The 20778-nt window shown below is 44.8% G+C and overlaps 1 protein-coding gene across 1 annotated transcript in view; it reads left to right on the forward strand.

Moving 5' to 3' along the window:
- Window positions 1–20778, forward strand: part of LRPPRC (leucine rich pentatricopeptide repeat containing) — a 1926342-nt gene that overhangs the window by 85842 nt on the left and 1819722 nt on the right. Inside the window, exon 2 of the mRNA XM_069608459.1 lies at window positions 17584–17771. Coding sequence (XP_069464560.1) covers window positions 17584–17771 — 188 coding nt within the window. The remainder of the gene's footprint in view (window positions 1–17583; window positions 17772–20778) is intronic.

Below are 20778 nucleotides of genomic sequence, written 5' to 3' on the forward strand. Positions count from 1 at the left end.
TTGACAAGGACTTTGTGGAGGACATCCTTGGGGACAAGAAGTCCGCCACTCAGTTTCACTCTTTTGCAGTCCATCCAAAGGTGCATCCAGCCTTCTCTGCTTATGCCAAATCTCACGAGGGCGGTCAACCCTCATATTGAAAAATTGTTCAGGCCAGCCTCTACAGACCACCTGTACATCAGCAGTCGGCTCAAACCGGACTCAGTCATGACCACTACAAGGAAAAGAGCTGCGACACCTCTGGGCTCTGCTGAAGCCCTGCCAGATAAAGCGAGTGAAAACATGTACACCTTCGGTATTAAGGTTGCTTCCTCAGCTGCTTATCGGGCCAGAATCACCAATAATGCCACCTCGTGGCTAGTTATAGCTGCCATAAATGGGACAAGCTAGAACACCAAATTGAGGCAGTCCCAGGGCTCCTAAAGTGTCAACTGCTGAGCACTATATCAGAGGGCAAGCGGGTATCAGACTGCATTCTTAAGAATAACCTAGATGCCGTAGACCATGCAGGCCGCATCATTGCAGAGGGAACTTTAATCAAACGCCAGGCCTGGCTAAGGCTCTCGGGGTTTATATTTGAAACGCAAGCTAAACCTGCTCAACATGCCTGTCGAACCTAATCCCCTTTTCGGCAAGGTGGTGGAAGATGATCTGAAAAGTGGCTTGGACAATTAACGAACAAACCCTTTGTCCAACAGGGTCCCTTCAATAATAGGTTTCGGGGGCAGGGCCCACAATGCTCTTCTGGGTACAATCAAAGGGGCCAATCTACATCATTGGGCTCCTTACAGGGACAGTCCCCTTCCAGCTTTCAAAGAGGCTATTTAAGGTGCAGAGGGAGAGCCTCCCCAGCCAGAGGCTCCATTCCTCCCAAACAATGACGCCCCGCTCTAGGTCCCCTCCCATGCCACTCCCGTAGGAGTTTGTATTTCACAATACACCCCCTCATGGGAGGGGATCACGCCAGACAAGTGGTTGTTGTCCACCGTGGCGGGCGGGTCCTGCGTATAACTACTACAAAAACTGCCCTACCACCCACCAAAGCTCAGAAAGATGATGCCGGAAGAGAGGCACATATTACGGAAGGAGATGGAAGCCTTGCTAGAAAGAGATTGTCCCAGCTAACTGGGTAAACCTGGGTATTTATTCAATCTACTTCCTTGTGCCAAAGAAAGACCTCACAATGTGTCCAGTACTAGACCCGCGTCCAGCGAAAACATGTGTCGAAACCCAAATGTTGGCATGACCACCCTCCAAGAAGAATTCACCCTCTGAAAGATGCATACTTTCATTTGTCAATGATTCCAGCTAGTGGGAGTACACTACCTGTTCAAGGTGCTCCGCTTCGGCATCATCTCAGCACTGAGAGAGTTAATCCCAATTTACCCTTATTTAGATGACTGGCTAAAACCAGGGAGCCTCCTCAAATCTGCAGATAAAACACCCAAAGATCTACAGTCCAGTCTCGTTCCTAGCAGCAATTTCTGGTAGCCATTTTAAAAACAAAGAAGGAGCTAGCTTTCCCCTCAAAGGAGAGATTGCAAAGCATACTGTTAAATGTACTTCATTACGTAGTGGTTGCCAGATAACTGTACACAAAGCAATGCGTTTGCTTGGGATGATGACCTCGGGCATATACTTGGTTTTGCACGGGTGCCTGCGCCGAGTACAGGAGTGGTTAGCGAAACAATAGTCTCGGGCAAGTGGTCAGTGAGACGATCTTGTGGTTGTTTCACTAACCCTGGTACAACCTCTTCAGGTGGTCCAGGGGAAACCTGCTAAAAGGAAAACCCTTTTGCAATCCACCAGTTCAAGCAATACTACAGACTCTTCACTCTCCGGATGGTGAGCCCATTACCTTCATCACATATCTCACGGCCTATGAACACACGCCACAGGCCAAAACCACATCAACCTCCTAAAACCTCTGGCAGTTCTCAATTCTATACAGCCTTTTCAGCAGCATCTAGTAGGGGAGGCGGTGCAAGTCCTCACATATGGCGCCACTGCCATGTTTTACATAAACAAACCAGGGGGCATACACTCCAAGTCTGTCCCAAAGAATTTGGACGTGGGCACTCGAGCGGAACATGTTCCTAGACTCGCCACGTTCCAGGGGAACTCCATGCTTGAGCACACCTGCTAAGTAGAAACTCACTGCCTGAGGAACACGAGTGGCAACTCAGCAGAGATATTCTAAACAAAATCCTTTCCCAGTGGGGTTCTCCTCCCTTAGACCTGTTTGCCACAAGCCAAAACGCACAATGTCCTGTCTTCGTGTCCATGTTTCCCCAACCAGGATCCAAGGGGGACGCCCTGTGGATGGATTGGCCAGGGAAATTTGCCTACGCTTTTCCACCAACACCACTCCTCAGCAGGATAGTGCACAAGATGCACCAGTCACAAGTCACTCTGATTCTGATCGCTCCAATGTGGGCAAGGCAATCTTGGTTTCCACATCTGCGCAAACTGGTGATGTGAAATCCAATCAAGGTGCTGTGCACCTCCGAAATGCTGTCCAATCACAAGGGGACAAGATTTCTTTCTCAGTCTATGAAATTGGCAGCCTGGCTCCTGAATTCATAGTTTGGCCACTTAAATCTTCCTCAAAGGTGTATGGATAGTCTAAAGGATGCACGAAAACACAACACCAGACACTGTTAGTTCAACAAGTGGAAAAGGTTTGTGGTATGGTGCAGATCAGTCCCTAAACCCAATAGAATGTTCTCCATTCAAGATTCTACACTACATGTGTAATTTACTAGACTCTGGCGGAGTACACCTATCCGCCTTGTCCGCATATACCAACTCGCAGAACAAAACAAGGTTTCTTGGTGCAAAAATGCCTGTTATCAAGGCTTTCATGGAGGGAATGAAGAGATTATACCCTCCCATTTCTAACCCTACACCAGGTTGGCACCTTCATGTGGTACTCTCAAAACTCATGGGTCAGCCCATTGAGCCTATGCATAAAGCTAGCCTAAAACATTTAACATACAAAACCACCTTCCTTGTAGCCATCGCCTCAATACGGCGAGTCAGCGAGCTACAGGGATTATCTGTACAAGACACTTTCTTTATAATCCACAAGGACAAGGTTGTCCTTAGGACACATCCTAGGTTTCATCTAAATTCATCTCCAAGTTCCATGTCAACCAATCCATTGAACTACCTACTTTTCTCCAAAATCCATTTAACTCTGCTGAAAGGACCCTCCATACATTGGATGAAGGGAGGGGCGGTCTTGTACTAATTAAAACAAAACAGAAAATAGACCAACTCTTTGTTTTCCATTGCCCCATATAGGGAAGGTGATCACATCTTTGAAAAAAAAAAATGCTGCCATCAGATGGATAGTCAAATGCATACAGATCTGCTATCCACTATCCAAAAAGACCCTTCATTTCTCTCTTAGAGCTCACCCTACCAGAGGTACAGGAGCATTTATTGCAAACGTCCCCCCTACACGCAATTTGTAAGGTAGCTACTTGGAGTTCCATTCATACCTTTATGCAGCATTACTGAATTGACACACACTCTAAAGCAGACTCACAGGTGGGACAAGCAGTGCTGAAACATCTATTTGCTGTTTTACCTTCTCCCAACCCACCACCTTCTTCAGATACTGCTCGCTAATCTATGCATAGCATGTGATCTAAGCAGATTGACAAGCCTCGGAAGGCATACATTACTCACAGTAATAGTATTTCTGATGCTTGAATCTGCTTAGATTCACATGCGCACACCCTTCCTCCCCTCCTGGATGTCGAAGGTGCATAGATGTTTCTTACTCTAGTGCCATTTTCTGCTTTATTACATCTGTACTCCTGCTACACTTCATGCTACCTCATGTCGGAAACAAAACCTGAGGGACCTCGACGTGTGAAGGACTATGGGTACAGTAGATGTCACACTAGGGATAGTATTACTGAACAGTCAACACCCCTTTTCGAGTTTGGAAAACAAATCATGTAATACTCAGCGACTGCCCTAGATGTCGGTCTATGCATAACATGTGAATCTAAGCAGATACAAGCATCAGAAATATGATTGCAAACCAGTTACTTAGATACTAAACAAAATAACGTTTGTGCACTCTGTCTGCTAAAGTGCACACAAATGTACAATTTAATTTCTTCATAAAATCAACATGGTAATCCATTAAAAACCAACATGGACTTGCACAACAGTGCGTGTTGCCCTCCGCATTGAACCTTCACACCATGCATTCCATCCCGTAGACTGGGACAGGCGGAAATCACATTGTATCAATACAGGCTGTCTTTTATTTCTATGTAAATTATTCTCAGCTGATCATCTCAGTCATGCGACTATAACTTTCCAACCTCTATACTGTCTAACAAACATGGCGGCCATCTTAACATGTTTTAATAAGTGTATATTGCCATTGTTGTAATATCACGTCCTTTTAAAACAGACTGTAGCTTCATTAATGTGTATTATCAAATTACCTTTTGTCACAATATTCTGCCCTCTTGTCTATAGACGCAATATCTATAATCATTCCACAACAGTCTAATTCTGCGTGGCTTGCCAAGGAAACACACGCTTAGAAGCCCTAGGTCAAATTTAAACATAATTACGCCCCAGTGGGCTGTCAGTATCCCGTAAAAGTGCTACATACTCGACTTTCAGCTTATAACCTGAACCGTGGACCAGCGTGCTGTTAACTCACAAAAAAGTGCTACATGCTTAATTCTCTCATTAAAATTCAACTAATGCATTCTATAAATCTTGACATACATTAATCTTACAAAAATGTATTCTTATTTTTCATAAAACCTTCCTAGAATACAAGAATAAAAAACCATCTCATATTTATAATTGATCAATTCTGATGTTGCATAAAAAACGGATTCATTAATTTTCATGTCACACTAAAAAATGCAATCTCATTCTCATCTGTAAAAATCATTCACTATTCTGATGCATAATCCTTTTGAACTCTGTTTCTACCTCTAAGAAATATGCATTTCTGTTATCCAGCAAATACCATGTGGAGCTGCACATTGTGATTACAGAGCTGAGCTAATTCAATCTGGGCCGTGTGTAATGCTGCGTTCTGTGTTCTGAAGGCAATTTTATGTACCAAATAAGCAATCTTATATACCATGTCACATTCCCCAGACTGTTAACAGCAGTCTTAAACCCATTGCTTATAGTTGATGATGCCATTATGGATGCGGTCATAACCATAAGGACAGGTGTGTCAGGACGAGTCGGAGTAAAATCCAAAGGGAATAGACGGTAGAAGTAGGATTGATCCGACAGCCAGTTATCAAATCCTTTAGCAATGGCTTCCAGAGCAAGATTGACCAAGATTAGCACAGCAGAAAAAACCCTGTTTCGGCTCCATCTCCATCGTTGAAACCATGGCTGTTTGGTGGTTATACCTGCTGAGGGTTTGAGAAAGAGAAGGGAAGTTAAAACGTATTCTTTGGGGAGGCACTATAGTCGAGCGATTATTATTTATTTAAATGTTTATAATTGTTATTTCTTTTTGTTGCGTGCAAAGTCATTGCAGGAGGTGGTTATGGTTGGATCCCTCATGCAATGCAGGAGCACAAAGGATAAAGGCAGGTGCATAGCGATAATTAGTAAGAACTATTGGGATAGTCAAAAGGAACATATTTAGGTTATGTAACATAAGGAAATCTGCATGGGCAGAAATGCATTACATTTATGTTCAGTAAGGGTTGTTTATCTTTAACTTTTATTTGATATACTCCCGATATTCCAAGATGACTAAATTGAGTGTTGCTAAATGTCCTACTTTGCTTTTCTTTGCCTGCCCAAGTTCCTTTTACCTTTTGGTGTCTATTTTTTACAAATCTATTTCAAGAGACCAATTCTCCCTAAAAAAATAATTTGTCATTATTAACACGTCTTCATGTAAAATGGGATGCCTTAACATGGGCTAATAAAGCTAAAGTATAAGGTCTAAACGTTGGGGAAAGGAGCACTAGGTCTATATGGGAAAATCCGCTTTGTAAATGGTGGAGAAAAGTGGGTATAATCCTTCTCTACTGGATGTACAAATCTGCTGTCCTCCATAAACCCCAATTCTTGCAAGATGTAAGGTCATTCTTGAAGTCTGTCGACGAAAGGGCGACTGTCTTGTTAATAGTAGGATCTCTTCCCATGCGGAAGTCCCTGCCATTATAATGTCACCATTCATCCTGGGATGTGTTGCTTATTATTTGGTACGTAAGTGGAATAAAGCGCCACAAGATAGCAGAGGCGTTCTCCCTTAACCATTATGGATCTTCCCGTGGGGCGGTGGAGTGTAGTTTCGTGTGGTGGTGCTGGCAGGACTTTATTTTTCTTTTGGAGCAGTCTTTCTCTGCTGTCTGTTACCAGGAAGGAAGGAGGTGCAATTACTTAAAACCACCACATTGTGTTTCCTGTTTGGTAGAGGGTGTGAAGGGCCCGGGCCAAGCAGCGGCATAGCTTTTTGAACCTCCTACTCTGCAGTGAGAAATCTTACATTATATAAAAGCTTTGCATGAGGGTGTTTGGGAGTTTATGTCCTGGAATAGGACACATAGCCCTAACAAGCCGTTTCCATCAGTCAATATTGAGCTAACACATTGTGTGTGACTATACGCCACGGGTGTGATATTTCAAAATCATTACATGTACTCAGACTCCAATACAGACAGACAAAACTCCTACCTCTCTCTTCTTTGGGATTGATGGTTCTGTAATCTTTTGAAGTAATGGGAAAATACCTAGAAACCCCTCCACAATCCGACTTCAGAGAGTCCGACAGTGGTGGAGCCTCCAGGGAAAAAACCCTTACGGGGAAAAAAACCCTGCGAAGGGCTGCTAGAGAGCGTAGTTTCCTGAGGACTGCTCCCTGGAGATGTTTCCGGTGGATAATTATCAGGCCTTTCGGTTGAACTTCCTAATCTCCTCCAAGATCTCTAGGTGCTAGGTGCAAGTACACAGAGAGGGATTAATGACACGAGGGATAGATGTTACAGACCCAAAGAGAGGATATTGGCTGATCTCTAAAAGGCTTACTCTAGAAACACCTAAATCAGGCCCGGAAGACTGGAGGGTTAAGTTCCTGGATGGCAATTTTGGAGAAAACAGGGGGAATAGTTGCAAAGCCTAACAAAGTGTAAAGAATGAAAATTAGACTTAGTCTTTCCCCTCCCAATCCTGATCCTGTTAACTGAGAAGGAATGTCACTTAAGCTTACCACCCGAAGGAGACTCTGGAGAGACTAATCCCCTGCTAGTACTGGGAGGAAGTAGGTAGCGTAATGGTCCGTGTAGAGAGATGAATGAATCCTTAAGAAAGGAGATTGTGATGAATGGAAAAATACCGGGTAAAGCAAGAGCAATGCCAATGAAGGAAATCTGACTCTATATTAAAGATCGTACCAAGACCTGCGTCTTAATATCCCTGGATGAAGGATTGTCTCGTAAACACAAGAACTCCTCTGATTCCACAGAAGGCAGAGAAGAAGGCGGAGGATCGGAGCCGCGATCTGATGATTGCCTAAAGCGAACGGTAAAGGGAGTTTAAACAACAAGTGGGAGCAGAGAAACAGGCACAGGATAGCCAACTTAGTGCTTATTCTAACAAGGAAAGAAGTGGAAAGGCAGCGGGTACGAATGCGTACTTAAGTCTGCGAAGCACGGCTGGACTCTGGAATGAGAGTAGCAACGCGCCGATGTGCAGGTGATGGATACGGAAGTACTGCTTGCCAGTCTGGGGGCGTGGCTACAGCCTCTTCCTCATGTGAACCAACGGCTATACCGTTACTTGCCGCAATGTGATGCTCCATGTTGGATGAGTAAAATGGACGCCGTACATCTCGCCCGTTATCCCAAGGTTTGCGTATTCCACGAGCCATCACAGCGGGAGAGACTGTGGGCACCTTGATGTCCATTGGGAAAATTACAATCAGTGCAAGGTGAAGTGAAGACGGCTGCATTTGGGCCACACTTGGGCCGGTGACTGTAATTCCTGACTGTAATTCTTGCCACTAATGCTGCTTGAAGTCTAAAATTCTCTTGAACAAGAATGTCTTTCCAGAATTGTTTTTCCTCATTTATGCCTTCAAGAAGACTCATTTAAATGGTTGTTTTTTTTTTAATTTAATTTTCTTGTTTTGTTGGTTGTACTGCACTGTTTTGAACACTGTTACTTCTACCTTACTCCTACTTTTTGTTCTTACTTTTTTTAAATGTTTTATTTTTTAGTTGGTGGTACCTTTCTTGGATGTTTTCTGTAATTGTGTTTTAGGGCACTTGTGGTGGGTGGTAAAAAAAAAATATTAGGAATACAAAACTAATAGTTAAAAAAACACCTCATGGTGGTAGGCTTATGAAGTGGTAAGTGTCTAATGGACCAGGGTTCAAACATAAATTTAAAAAAAGAATATTCAACCAAAGCAGTTCCAAAGACATTGTAATTTTAATAATGAAGATTCTTCTCCTGATACTATTGTTCCATCTAATGTTTGGTTAATGAACCCTGAAACCACAAATGTTTCCCCTAATTTAGAGGATGCTAACATGATAATTGCTGAGAAAGAGCCTACGAATGATGATAATGATGTGTTGTTCTTAATAAAAATTGTGTTCGAGAAAAGAGCTTGAAGAGTATCGATTGCTTGTCAGACAAAAAGGACCAATGATGGTTACTCAATACCACCCAAAATTGTATCAATTGGCGTCCAGACTTCCTTCACACCAGTCGTAAAAATTAAAAATGTGTCAAAGTATAAATTGGAGGTAGATGTGATTCAGGAGTGTTTAAATCTATTTGCAAATGCGCCTGTGTAATCTGTACAGAAATTAAGTGAGTAACCTGTCTGGGATATTGTAAACTCGAGTGTGTCTTAATTGGCAATGATGGAAAGGGATATTCAGACCTTGATGCGCTCTGTGGGTAGGGGTCCCTCTACGGAGAATACAGAAACAAGGGTTCTTCTGAGTCATGGTTAGCTAGATTCCTCTCCACCAAATAGCGCATCGTCATTGGTGGATCTAATATCGCAGAGACAAATTACAATGAAACATTAGATGGCAAACGACTCATCATAGGGTCTGGATCTTCTAAATCTCCTTCACAAATCATCTTTAACTTGCGTAGAATTAGACACAAAGAAAATAAAGCCAGACGAAAAGCAAACAGGAACTCTAAGAATTGTAAGGGAAACACATATATATGCAAGCTCCTAAAGTCCATGGCCATATCTCTACAAAATATCTAGTGGCTGCTGCAGCTTTTGAAGACTTGGCAACACAAGACCAAAGTATAGGAGAGAGAGGTTATCAAACGATGGTAATTAACCCATTCAAAGGAGTACAGAGAGTCAGTTGGGTCCAACAAATCGCATACTTTATTGGAGGAGCATGATCTCCCACATTCCTATAACATAACAGAAGTTACCAAATCAAGTTGGTGGTTGTTGGCGATGGTGCCAGTTACCAAAAAAGCAGTAGGAGAGGGTGCAACAGAATGAGAAGAGGTAGAAGATGGAAGAAATCCAAGGAATCCTGAGGGAGTGAAGTGGCATAAGCTCAAACTGCTGCAGTGCCTGAGAAACTGGAATCCTGAGTGTTTTGTTGTGACTGCGTACCAAAACATTTCCAGATTGGGGAAGGGGGTACAGGGGACACCCAACTCCATGGTGCGTCTGGGTCCGCTGTAAAACCTTTAGTGATTATTCGTGAGAGGGGCACAATATCCTTGAATATGAGCTGCACACTGTCCCTTGGAGTTTAATACGAAGCATCCTAATTCCCCCGGAAATGGCTTCCTTTCCACTGCACTGAAAGGGATCCTTTTTGGGGAACAGGATGGTATACAAGGGGCAAGGGAATGAAGAAAAAGGGGTATGAGCTTTTTTTTTAAAAAACATTCTTTATTGATTCATTCACATCTCGAAACATACAATTACACATCAGCACCGTGAGGGGGAACAACAATAATACAGGACATGTAAAGTGTTAAAAGGCATGCGACCAAATTCCCTTGGTATTACAGAATATGTGAGACAGTGCGTATACCTTTGTTCCACACTTGCCAAAGTATATTCCACCATGCAAGGCCTGGGGACTGGTTCATTGTCTACGATGCAAGCATTGGCTCTCCAGGGTTTGTCTCTGTCGTTGAGATAATAGACAGAAAAGGCCCCCATATACTCCTTGGCCTGTTCTGTGGGCCACACAGAAGACCGTATTCTTTCAGTGTCATTTAGCAATCAGAGTTCCTTGAGCCAAGCCCCTACCCTAGGCGGGGACAAGCTAGTCCATCTCCTCAGAATACATCTCGCAACTATCATACATGTTGTAAGTAGCTTCCAGTTTTGTTTTGGGATCCTGGGGAGCCAACCAAACATGCAGCACAACAGTTTGCAGGGTACTGTGTGACCCATCATATTAGAGGCAGCCTCCACCAGCCCTTCCTAGAAGTCCTGCAGCTTAGGGCAATCCTACAACATATGGATAAGGTCAGCCGATTGCTCATTGCATCTTGGGCAGCAGCTCGACCTGGAGCGATTAAATAGATTGAGGCAAGCCGGTGCTAGATATGCTCTTTGCAGGGTTTTGAGTTGAATCAACTGTAAGCGTGTATTGAATGCATCACTGTGCGTGCGTTCGCAAAGCATAGCCCATTGTTTGTCTAAAAAGGGAGCTCCAGCGTCATCTGCCCACCTTCGCCTTCACTTCAGGGTCTCCCGAGGAGAGTCGGGTTGGATTAGCCTGTATGATGAGACCACTCTCCTCCTGGTCAGGGAGCCCGATAGGTATTTCAGCAACAGGAGTGTGTGGCATGTAAGGGAACATGATCTGAAGGCAGCACGGATTCTGAAGTATTGTAGTGTGCGTTTGAGCCCCCTCCCATCTTTGCAGAGAATTGCTCTTGTGTTACAAATGTTCCCCCAAGGTATAAGTCTGTAATGCATTCAATCCCCACTCCTCGCCACTCCTGGATCATGGTCGCGTCACATGGTGGTAAGGACTCTACATTCCATAGCTGTAGACCCGGGTCAAAGGGGATATCGACCTGTAGACGCTTCAAGACCACGTTCCATGTGTGTATTGTGCACGCCACTGGGTAGAATATGTATTTATCCGACACCCTCCTTCATACCAGAACCCCCCTGCAGGGTGAGTGGTCACACTGAGCATCTTTCTATGCGCACATGGGGGTAATATGGGGCATTCAGCATCCAGTAGGACACAAAGTACAATTGTGCTGAAAGAAAATATAACTCCACTTCTGGTGTCCCCCAAGGGAGAACCGGGGCGTGCCAGCTAACTGGAGCCCGTGGGTGCCATGCAAATTTGACCATCTGGGGCTTCAACTCACCGAAATAGCTGACCCCTGGTGACACAGGGATGTTTTGAAAAATGTAGTCATTTGGGGACCACCACCATTTTTGCAATAGCAATCTGCCCCAGCAGCGTGAGGGGGAGTTTACACCACTGCTCCACCTTGGGCTTTAGATCATTCAGATATCTTACATAGTTGTCCTCCAAGAGTGTTCGGGCTTTCCGACTAACTTGCACCCCTAAATGCGTGAGTGTCTTTTGTTCCCACCTATAACCTTCGGTGTCCGGGGGGCTTGGCGGTCGATTCATTCATTGGGAATAGGATTGACATTGACCAGTTTATTCTGAGGCCAGAGACCGTGGTTGCAGGTATAGTGCATGGTCTTTTAAAATATAGGATTGCATCGTCTGCGTACAGCAACGCCAGTTTCCTAGCCCCGCCTAATGCCAGCCCTCTTGCCAAGTGGAATTTACGTAGCCTGCCTGCCAGTGGTTCAATTGCAAAGAGCAATGGCGAGAGCAGGCAGCTTTGCCTCGTTCCACGACCCAAGTTGAAGGTCCCGGATCTCCTACCCTCCAGTCCTATGCGAGCGTTTGCCCCAGTATAAAGCAGACGCACCGCTGTCAAATAGTACTCCGGAATGCCCACCTGTCTTAGCACCTCAAATAGGTAGTTCCCCCTCAACGGAGTCGTATGCTTTCTCCATGTTGAGTAGAGCTGCCAGTGCCTGCACTTTGGGGTCTATCTGAGCCAGTATTGTGAAAAGTCTGCTCAAGTTCAGTGCAGTCGTCCACATGGACAATGGTTGAGACGTACGAGAGCAATCGGTCTGCTAGCACCGTAGCAAATATTTTTGTGTCTAGGTTCAACAAGGATATAGGACGGTACGAGAAAGTCCTTCTCAGGCAGTAGGATCAAGGTGATCACAGCCTCACGCATAGTTTTGGGGAAGGGGGAGCTGACCCACTTTCATCCCCTCCTTGCACACTGACAGCAAGTGTTGCACTACCCCCATATCAAAGGCCTTATAGAATTCGACTGGGATGCCGTCTGTTCTGGGTGCTTTACCAGATGGCAGGGCACGTATTGCAAGCATAATCTCGTTCTGTGTGATGGGCTCGGCTTCAATCGCCTCTCGCTGCAGTATATATATTCAATATATAGGCATTCATATTATCGGCGGAAGGTGTCCAGAATGGCTTCCGCTTCACAACCACTTCACCCCCCTCCGTTTGCACAGCGGTAACGTCTGTGGCGCCCCCCCGCTCACGTCTGATCATTGCCGCTAAAATTCCTCCCTCCACTCCCGCCACCCCCACGCACAATATAATCTTTGCTCAGCAGCTGAACTGATTCATTACATGGGCTAGCATATCTATAACCCACGAGGAGACATTTTGTGTACAGGCATTGAGTTTGCGGGGCTGTTATTGGTCTCAGTTCGCAAGGGACTGTTTTCCCATATACACAATAATGCTCTGTCCTAAACAGGTATCAGCCCATGCTCCAGGAAGTCCTGCAATGCTCCAGGGTCTGTGAAGAAGTGCGCCTGGCCCCCATGCTGCATCCGCAGCCTCGACTAATATAGCAGGGCATATTGTAGTATGCAGTCCCGGAGAGCACATTTTGATGCCAGGAAAGAGGCGAGCATTCTGGTCCGAGGGGATTGAAATCTGGGTAGGAGACCTGCGGGTTCTCATAGTTCAGATCTCCAAGCTCCCAAAGTCTGCAGAGAATAGTGTTGTGGTCCCTGTAGTTCAGTAGGCGAGCAATTATTGGGCGGGGCTCTGGCCTGGTTTAGGAGTCGCCTGCGACACCTGATGCACCCTCGCGATCAGGAATTGTGATGACTATGGTGGCGCCTGCAGCTCGTCCTGTATACATATTTCCATGAAGACCTCCATGTTTTGCTGAAGGTTGGACTCCGGGACCCCCATCCCCCTGAATGTTATTCCTCTGGGACCTCGCCTCCAAGTCTTCCTTCTTTTCTTTTGTAGCGTGGACCTCCTTCTCGAGTGTTCATATTGCCCGTGTTACCTCGCCATTGGTATCCTCCAAGGCCCCCCACTCTGTGCTCTGCCTCGTATATTTACCCACTCTCCTCCTCGTTGCGTTCCTGCATACAGTCGAATTTGTATGCCATTCCGTCAAGCTACGTTCTGACATTGGGGCGCCCCAGCAGATGTCTGGAGCGCCTCCTCTGGGCTAGGCAGGCCCCCTCCCCCAACCGGGGCAGCACATGGCGCCAATATCTTTTCTCTGCTTCCACATAGCCCTTCCTTCTGGGAGAAAGGTAAGCGGGATTGCTGCTTATTGCCCTCTGCCATATAGCAGTCTTTACAGTACTGCTGCTTGGTTCACAAAGTGGTCCTGTACTCGTTTCGGTCTTTCTGGGGCTTGCTGCAGCTGGTGAGGTCTGGACATGGTCCTCCCAGGTTCAATGTTCTTGAGGACCCAGGCTTCCCAGCCCCTGCTGGTATCTTTGTAGTTGCAATTCAGGAGATCAGCAGGGCTGCTGCAGTGCGGGGGGACGGGGAGGGGAGCGAGCACGGTCCCATGGGGGAAGGGGTGCACAGCTGTTTTCCTCCATAGGGGCCACTTCTCACCCGAGTCCCGGCTCGCACGGGCCACAGCACTGGCCTGGGTTCTGTGCTATGGAGTAACAGATCATGTGGATTAGTTCAGTTGAATGGGTGCAGGGCCAGCAAGGGGTGGGGGTACATGGGGCCTCCTTCCCTAGGATGGACTCCAAGGTCGGGACCAGGCTCCCGGCAGAAAAGTACTTGTCGCAGCTGCAGGCCCCGCTGGGGTGCAAGGACTCCCTTGGGACGTCAGCGTCAGCACTGGCCCGTCGGGGGTGTCTTTTAGTTTCGGCCGGCACACATTTACTGAGCCATCAGTCCATAACACTATGATGTGGATGCGGATGAGGACTTGGTCTCTGTAGCCCCACTTAGTGTTGTGTGGGAGGTGTTGCCAGGCACCCATCAGGCCGTGGAGGTAGTGGTTACCCGGCAGCTGCTAACGACCCATATTGTCAGCCAGCTCCGTGAGTATGGAGGTTGCTGCTTCAGTTTCCTTCTTCTGCGGAGTGCGGGGAGCCTGCCTCATTAGAGTAGCTGTGTGGCCCTGCACGGGGACTGGCCCCTCAAGTGCTGCTGTTAGGTTACAAGGCGGTCAGAGGCAGTACCTCTTCCAGCACGCTAGCCGCCAAGGAGAGAACTGGCCTATTGGCGGTATAGCGCTGCACGGCCAATAGTCAAAGGCGGCCCTCTGCCCAGCCCCCGGTGTCATCCGCTCTCTCCCCCACCACCATCCCAGGAGGTCCTAGACTCCGGAGTCCAGCCTCTCCCCACCGCAATGGTGCTGCAGGTCGCCTCGTTCCTCCCCACTCATCGCGCAGTGCTCTCTGCGCTTTCCAGCGTTGGCTCTCTCCTCCTCCCCTGCCTGGGGCACTCCGGCGGCGTGAGCCTCTCAGCCTCCTCGTTGTTGTTGGGACAGCCGCCAGTCGTCTTGGGAGCTCGGGCTCTGACAGCAGACGGACAGTCCTTGTATGGATGTTCTGTGCTCCCGTCTCAAGGTTCACTCTTTCCCCGGGTGGGTTCGGTAGCAGCCTCACCCTTCAGTAGACCTTGGCTGCAGGCGCTCTAGTGCCCCCCCCCCCCCGGTATGAGGTTAAGTGAAGGAGGAGGGGAGAGGAAAAGAAAAGGAGGGAAGATTAGGGGGAGAAAGAGGAGAGAAGAGGGGGAGAGAGGTGTGAAGGAAGGACATGAAAAAGGAGCGGCAAGGGCTGGAAGTAGACCCACGTCCCACTACGGGCACAACAAAGAGGGTGGTGACACTTGCCATGAAAGGGAAATAGTTTTGAGAATTCATGCTAGGAGAAGGGAGGTTGTTGGGGATGGGGGCGGGCAATATCTGAAAGGAGATGTTTTCCCCTTCCATTTTCTCAATTACTCTCTCCCTCAAGATGTATTGCGCTGAGGATGGAGAGGAGGGAGGATCGTTCGACCCCAACCACCACAAATAAAGCCACTGTCATGGTCTGATTGACAGGGGTCTTGTTAAATTGTTACTATAGTTCTATCTTGCTTGGAATGAAAATATGCAAGTAAAAGATAGTGCCTTAGAATGTCTGTTTTGGACAATTCCACTCTTTGTCAATGACTTCTGGAGGGGAAGCATCGCCTGAAGTCACTGCCGTGCGAGGCACAAAGAGGAATCCACTTTCAAAAGGTCTTGGAACTCCCGAGATTCTAAAATGCGATCAGCTCACTCCTTTAGATAAAAAGTAGTGCCTCTTTGACTTAATTTTTACAATGCAAAGGAAGAAACATAAGTTTACCAAAACTTCCAGCAATCAGTTCAAAAGATAAAATGCACAGATCTTCCTTTTATACTTTATCTTCCGCAAACCTCTCTGCATCCGTGCCTTTGAAATGAATAAAACGCTGATGGTCCCTAGCTTCTCAGCGCATAATTTCCAGGAAGATAGATTGCCTACAGTTTGCATTTTCAACCCTGGTAGCCATCATGACGCTGCTGCCACTCCAAATTTGAAGGGGTCCCCTGACAGGTCTCGTGTCATCAGTGTTGGAAAAAACAGACTTAGACCTCAATTTCGAGTGTTTGCAAACAGAGGAATCTTTTTATTTATTGGATTGTAAATCGAGAATAAAACGCTTTCTGCATCCAAGCGTTCCCACCTAATATCCCTGTTCTACAGACACCTTACCTTGATAGAGCACTAACCACCTTACCTGAGAAAGATCCATAAACTACTGCTGGGCCGTCCAGCACATTTATTCCACCTCCCTCCAAAACAATGTGTTAATTCATTCCCAGGCAGTCTGTCTTCTATTTCCATTCCCGGCACTGATCGATGTTATTTATATCTTTTCTAGTTCAAACCATTTAAGACTGCTGTATGCGGCTGCTTTCTTTTTCCCCAGTAACACCGGCCGGACGGCATCCTGTAGTCTGAGCCAACGGTGCTGGATTAATGAGTTCATGGTCCCTGCAAGTGATCGCATTATCAATATGGAGCAGGGACCCAAAATAGTACACTATAAAAAAAAAAAGGTGGATTGACATCAGAGGGTACAGGAACACATTTGTACGCATTTCTGGTATGAAAGTTCACCTGTAAAAAATGCTTTGTCACTCGCCTGCTCTCAAATCGTCATTTCTTAATTAACGCTGTATGACATCAGGGGGTCCCATCGGGAACATTTCAAAATGTGGACCGTGTCTCTGAGGGTTGGCTGCTCTCAAATTTTAAGGACTGCCTATTGAGAGCATCTAATTGGTAATTCACTACTTCGTTCACGTAGTTAAATACGTAGGAAACCTACTTTGTGACCCTTGAATTGGTATTAAACTTGGAAAAAAAATAATCGTTGTATGAATGCACACATGCACATTTACCTTTTTTGTAATTAAACAACGCAGATGCGCAATGGGCCTGAATTTGTAAAGGGCTAAACCATTTTCATGAAACTAGCCTCCAGATTAAAGTGGTGCTAGTTTACGTTTTTCCATAAAATGACAAAGAATAAACTTGTTTATTAGGTAGGGTTGACGTTAACACGTTTCTTTTTATTTATAAATGGCATTAATGAAACCTTATACTTTCTTTTATTCAGCTTTATCCTCCTAGCTTCAAGAAACAAGTGATTACCCCTACACAAATAACCTTACATTCCACGTACTAGGCACATTGCCTATTGCATGCGTCCACAAACCTTTGCATTGAAATCTTGAACTGTACACATTTTGATCGGATTGTATTTGATGGAGATGTATTTGCATTGCAGTCTATTATGGGTGTGTACAGTTTTCCAGTGTTGTAAGCTGTGCTTCCATGCTCTTTGATGTTTGCACTTTTTTATTCTTTGACGTTTTACTCTTGATTTGTTTTGAGAGCTTTATAATTTAACTGTGGGATTGTTAATGTAAATAATTTGTTTTCTTGCGTTTTTTTTAACCATTTTGTGTGCTTAAGGAAAAAAAAAAACTATCGACTATGCCATTACTGGTACTCTTCATTCTAAAATTCAGTAATTTTCCTTTTTCTCAAAAGTATTTTTAAATCCGAAGTATGTTGTGTAGTTCTTTAATCCTAGAAGATCTATTCTGTGAAGCTGTATCTGCTGGAGAAAGATTTCTTTAAGATTAACTTTTTGTTGATTTTTTTTTTAAAGTGTTGGTTCAGGAAAGAAAACCAATGGTACTCTTTCTTTTATGTTTTCCCCAAATTAGTCAAATAAGACTCTGTACAGTAGCACAGCAGACGGGGAGCACAAGTGAAGAACCAAGTCCAGCTATTCGTGCCAAGCAAGCACAGCACTTTGACTGGGCCCTCAATAAATTGGACACATCAGTTAGAAGGACTGGTCGTATAACGAAAACTCTCCTACTAAAAATCTTTCAGGATACATGCCGTACAGGTAGGCAATGTTCCAGTTTCCGTACAGAAGACAATTGTTATGTTTCCATCTTTTTAAATTCCAAATGTATTCATTCAAAGTCTGCCATGCTTAGTGATCCCAAACGTGACTTTCCAACTGGTATGGAAGGGCTTCATGAAAACTTGGTATCTGTACGTTTGCTTTGATAGCACTAACCTATACTGAGTGTAAATGCCATACTTTCCTTTCAGAGATTAATGCTTTCATTTATTTTTGAAGAACTATATATATTAATATTCGATGCAGTTTTTTTTGTTTAGTGCAGGGCAAGAAATTGAGATTAAAAAAACATCAAATGAGAAGGTGTTGGACATTACAGCAGATTTGTTGGGATCAGAGTCTGGAGCTTTGATTCATAGAACTTTCTATGAAAAAGGGAAGTTTGGTAGAGTTTAAAATGATTTGCCCATGTAAAACTGTAGAAAAGCACTTTGCGTGGCTATCATTAATGTTCCCAAACAGACAAATAGTAAATTGAGGTCTAGTGGGGGAAAGTTAGCAGGTTGAAATCCAATCCGCACAACAGCGTCTTTGATAAAATGAGAATTCTGGGCTCTGTAGATATTGGGCCTGATTCATGGAACGTTTTCCTATGGGACTGCGCCATTATAAAACACTGCCATGAATCAGGCCCATTGTCTCACGTCTGTTAAGGTTTTCTTACTCTTCAGGAACAGAAGGTTACTACAGGGGAAGTAACTGTCTAGGTTCTTGTGATTGATTGGTTTCCCTTTGTTCTCTTTTGGCATGTTGTGGCTTTCTGTTATGTTTGTAGTTTTATTCCAAGTGAATGAGTGTAGTTTCCGTTTCACTCACAGTTCCATATGATGGAAGTGCATTCTTTATACGTGTGTTGGGTGTGTTACATTTAGAATGATTATCTTTTGAAATGGGCAGTTGAGCTTTTCATCTGTAACCCACAGGTGCGTCTGCTGCCTGCTGTTGCTCATTTAATTAAATCTTATCAAATTCTCATTCTGGTGTCATGCCTCATTTAACACTTTCCCTGATTATTTATTGGTTTCTGTTTTAAGGTCAAACTGAAGAGGCAGCCAAAATGTAAGTGCAAAAAGGGAAATGAGAAATATTTTAGACTGTTATGAACTGGTACGTTTATATGGGAATCTAAAACTATCCTCCCTGGGGTGCATGCCGTTCAGGTATACAGCACTCAATACAGTTTAGTGTTACCCTATATATGTATGTTTTGTATATAGCAGTATTAAATCTAAAGAGGTTAATGTACGGTTTATTTTCAGTTTACTTTCATCAATGGCTGTACTAGCCACTATATTCTGTTTACATTTTTAAATGGTGCCACACTTCCATAGCTGCTTTTTATCTAAACCTTTTGTGTGAAAAGAGCAACTTTTGCTCGGAGGAGCCTGAGAAACTCGGAAAGAAAAACCGGAGCGTTTTCCAACGCAACCGCGTTGTGTTTCTGCCTGAATCTGCTTTCCCATTTGGGGCTCTCGGGCTCCCCACAGGGAGCCCGAGAGCCCCAAATGGGAAATCAGCTGTAGGCAGAAACACTATGCGGCATGTAAACATAACCGCATTGTGTTTCTGCCTGCTGTGGCTTTCACTTTGGGTCTCCGGTGCTCCCCTGGGAGCACCGGAGACCCAAAGTGATAGCCACAGCAGGCAGAAACACAACGCGGTTGTGTTGGAAAACGCTGCGTTTTTTCTTTCCGAGTTTCTCAGGCTTCTCCGAGCCGGAGGAGCCTGAGAAACTTGGAAAGAAAAACCGCAGCGTTTTCCAACACAATAACGTTGTATTTATGTTTGCGTTCGCTTCAAAAGCGACCGCAAACATAAATACGTTTTTAAAGCTGCGGTTTTATTTCTATGTTTTCCGGGCTCCTCCAGCCCAGAAAACGTAGAAAAAAAGCCGTAGCTAGTGCTTATTTTTAAAAATAAATAAATAGCACTTACCGAGATTCAGCTGCAGCTTTCCTGCTCTGGTCTCCGGTCCCCGTCCTCTGCGTACAGCACTAATGAAGGGAAAGCCACCCAGCGGTAGCTTTTGTTTACTACAGCTGGCTGGCTTTTCCTTCATTAGTGTCGCAAAAGCAAAAGCCAGCACAGGAGGGCATCCATTTCACAAAATGGATGCGCCCATGTGCTTGCTTTTGCAAATTTTGAGCTTGAATAGCTAAAAATTTTACATAGGAAGTTTTAAAAAAGAGAATGCTAGTATTTTTTTTTATGTTGCCTATCTATTTTTTAAATAAAATGTTTTGCTAGACCATGCCTTTAATGGTACATTTTAAGCACAGCTGTTCATAGAAACTGTTGAAAGAGTAATATATACTTACCCTGCTGCTTTGCATAAATACTGTACCACTGTGGTCGAATTCTGCATAGTTTTCCAGCATAGCTGCTAGCATTGGCACTTTATTGCTTCATAGATCATGCCATTTATTGCTGTATTGGGACTATTTATGATTTGCCTTTTGCACTAGCACTTTACAGACCCTTGTTTCTACAGACAGACCAGCATCTGCAGTTAAAGGAGGCAGAGACTTTTCTTCTCTGCGTCATGTTAATCACGTGTATTTGTCACGCTTGCCACTGGCTATCTTACTTATCATGGCATTTATTGGGTATTTTAAATGTTGCATTAGCACGTCATCCAGTGGTGTGCCTTTACTTTGTACTACATTGTTGATGGCTTTACAGATGTTCTTTGTCATAACTGCTTGCATTGGTATTTTAATTTCATCCAATATCATATTTGGTTTTATGCCACTATATTAACATTTTGTGCCATTTGTCGGTAGCATGTTATGGGTTCTCCGTGGTTTATTGATTGACCGATTTTCTGTAATCTATGGAGACCCATTCTGTCCGAAGTGAGCACCCATTTCCGGTTTCCTCCGGTCAATCCCAATTGTTCCTCCCAATTCCTCTGCTCCTTCGTTTTTATGCTGTTGTATCTTTATGATGTTGATACTGTGGCAGACTTTTGCCTCTATTTTTACAA

Source organism: Ambystoma mexicanum, chromosome 4q (genome assembly GCF_040938575.1).
Source record: "Ambystoma mexicanum isolate Mex_15411 chromosome 4q, UKY_AmexF1_1, whole genome shotgun sequence".
Classification (NCBI taxonomy): domain Eukaryota; kingdom Metazoa; phylum Chordata; class Amphibia; order Caudata; family Ambystomatidae; genus Ambystoma; species Ambystoma mexicanum.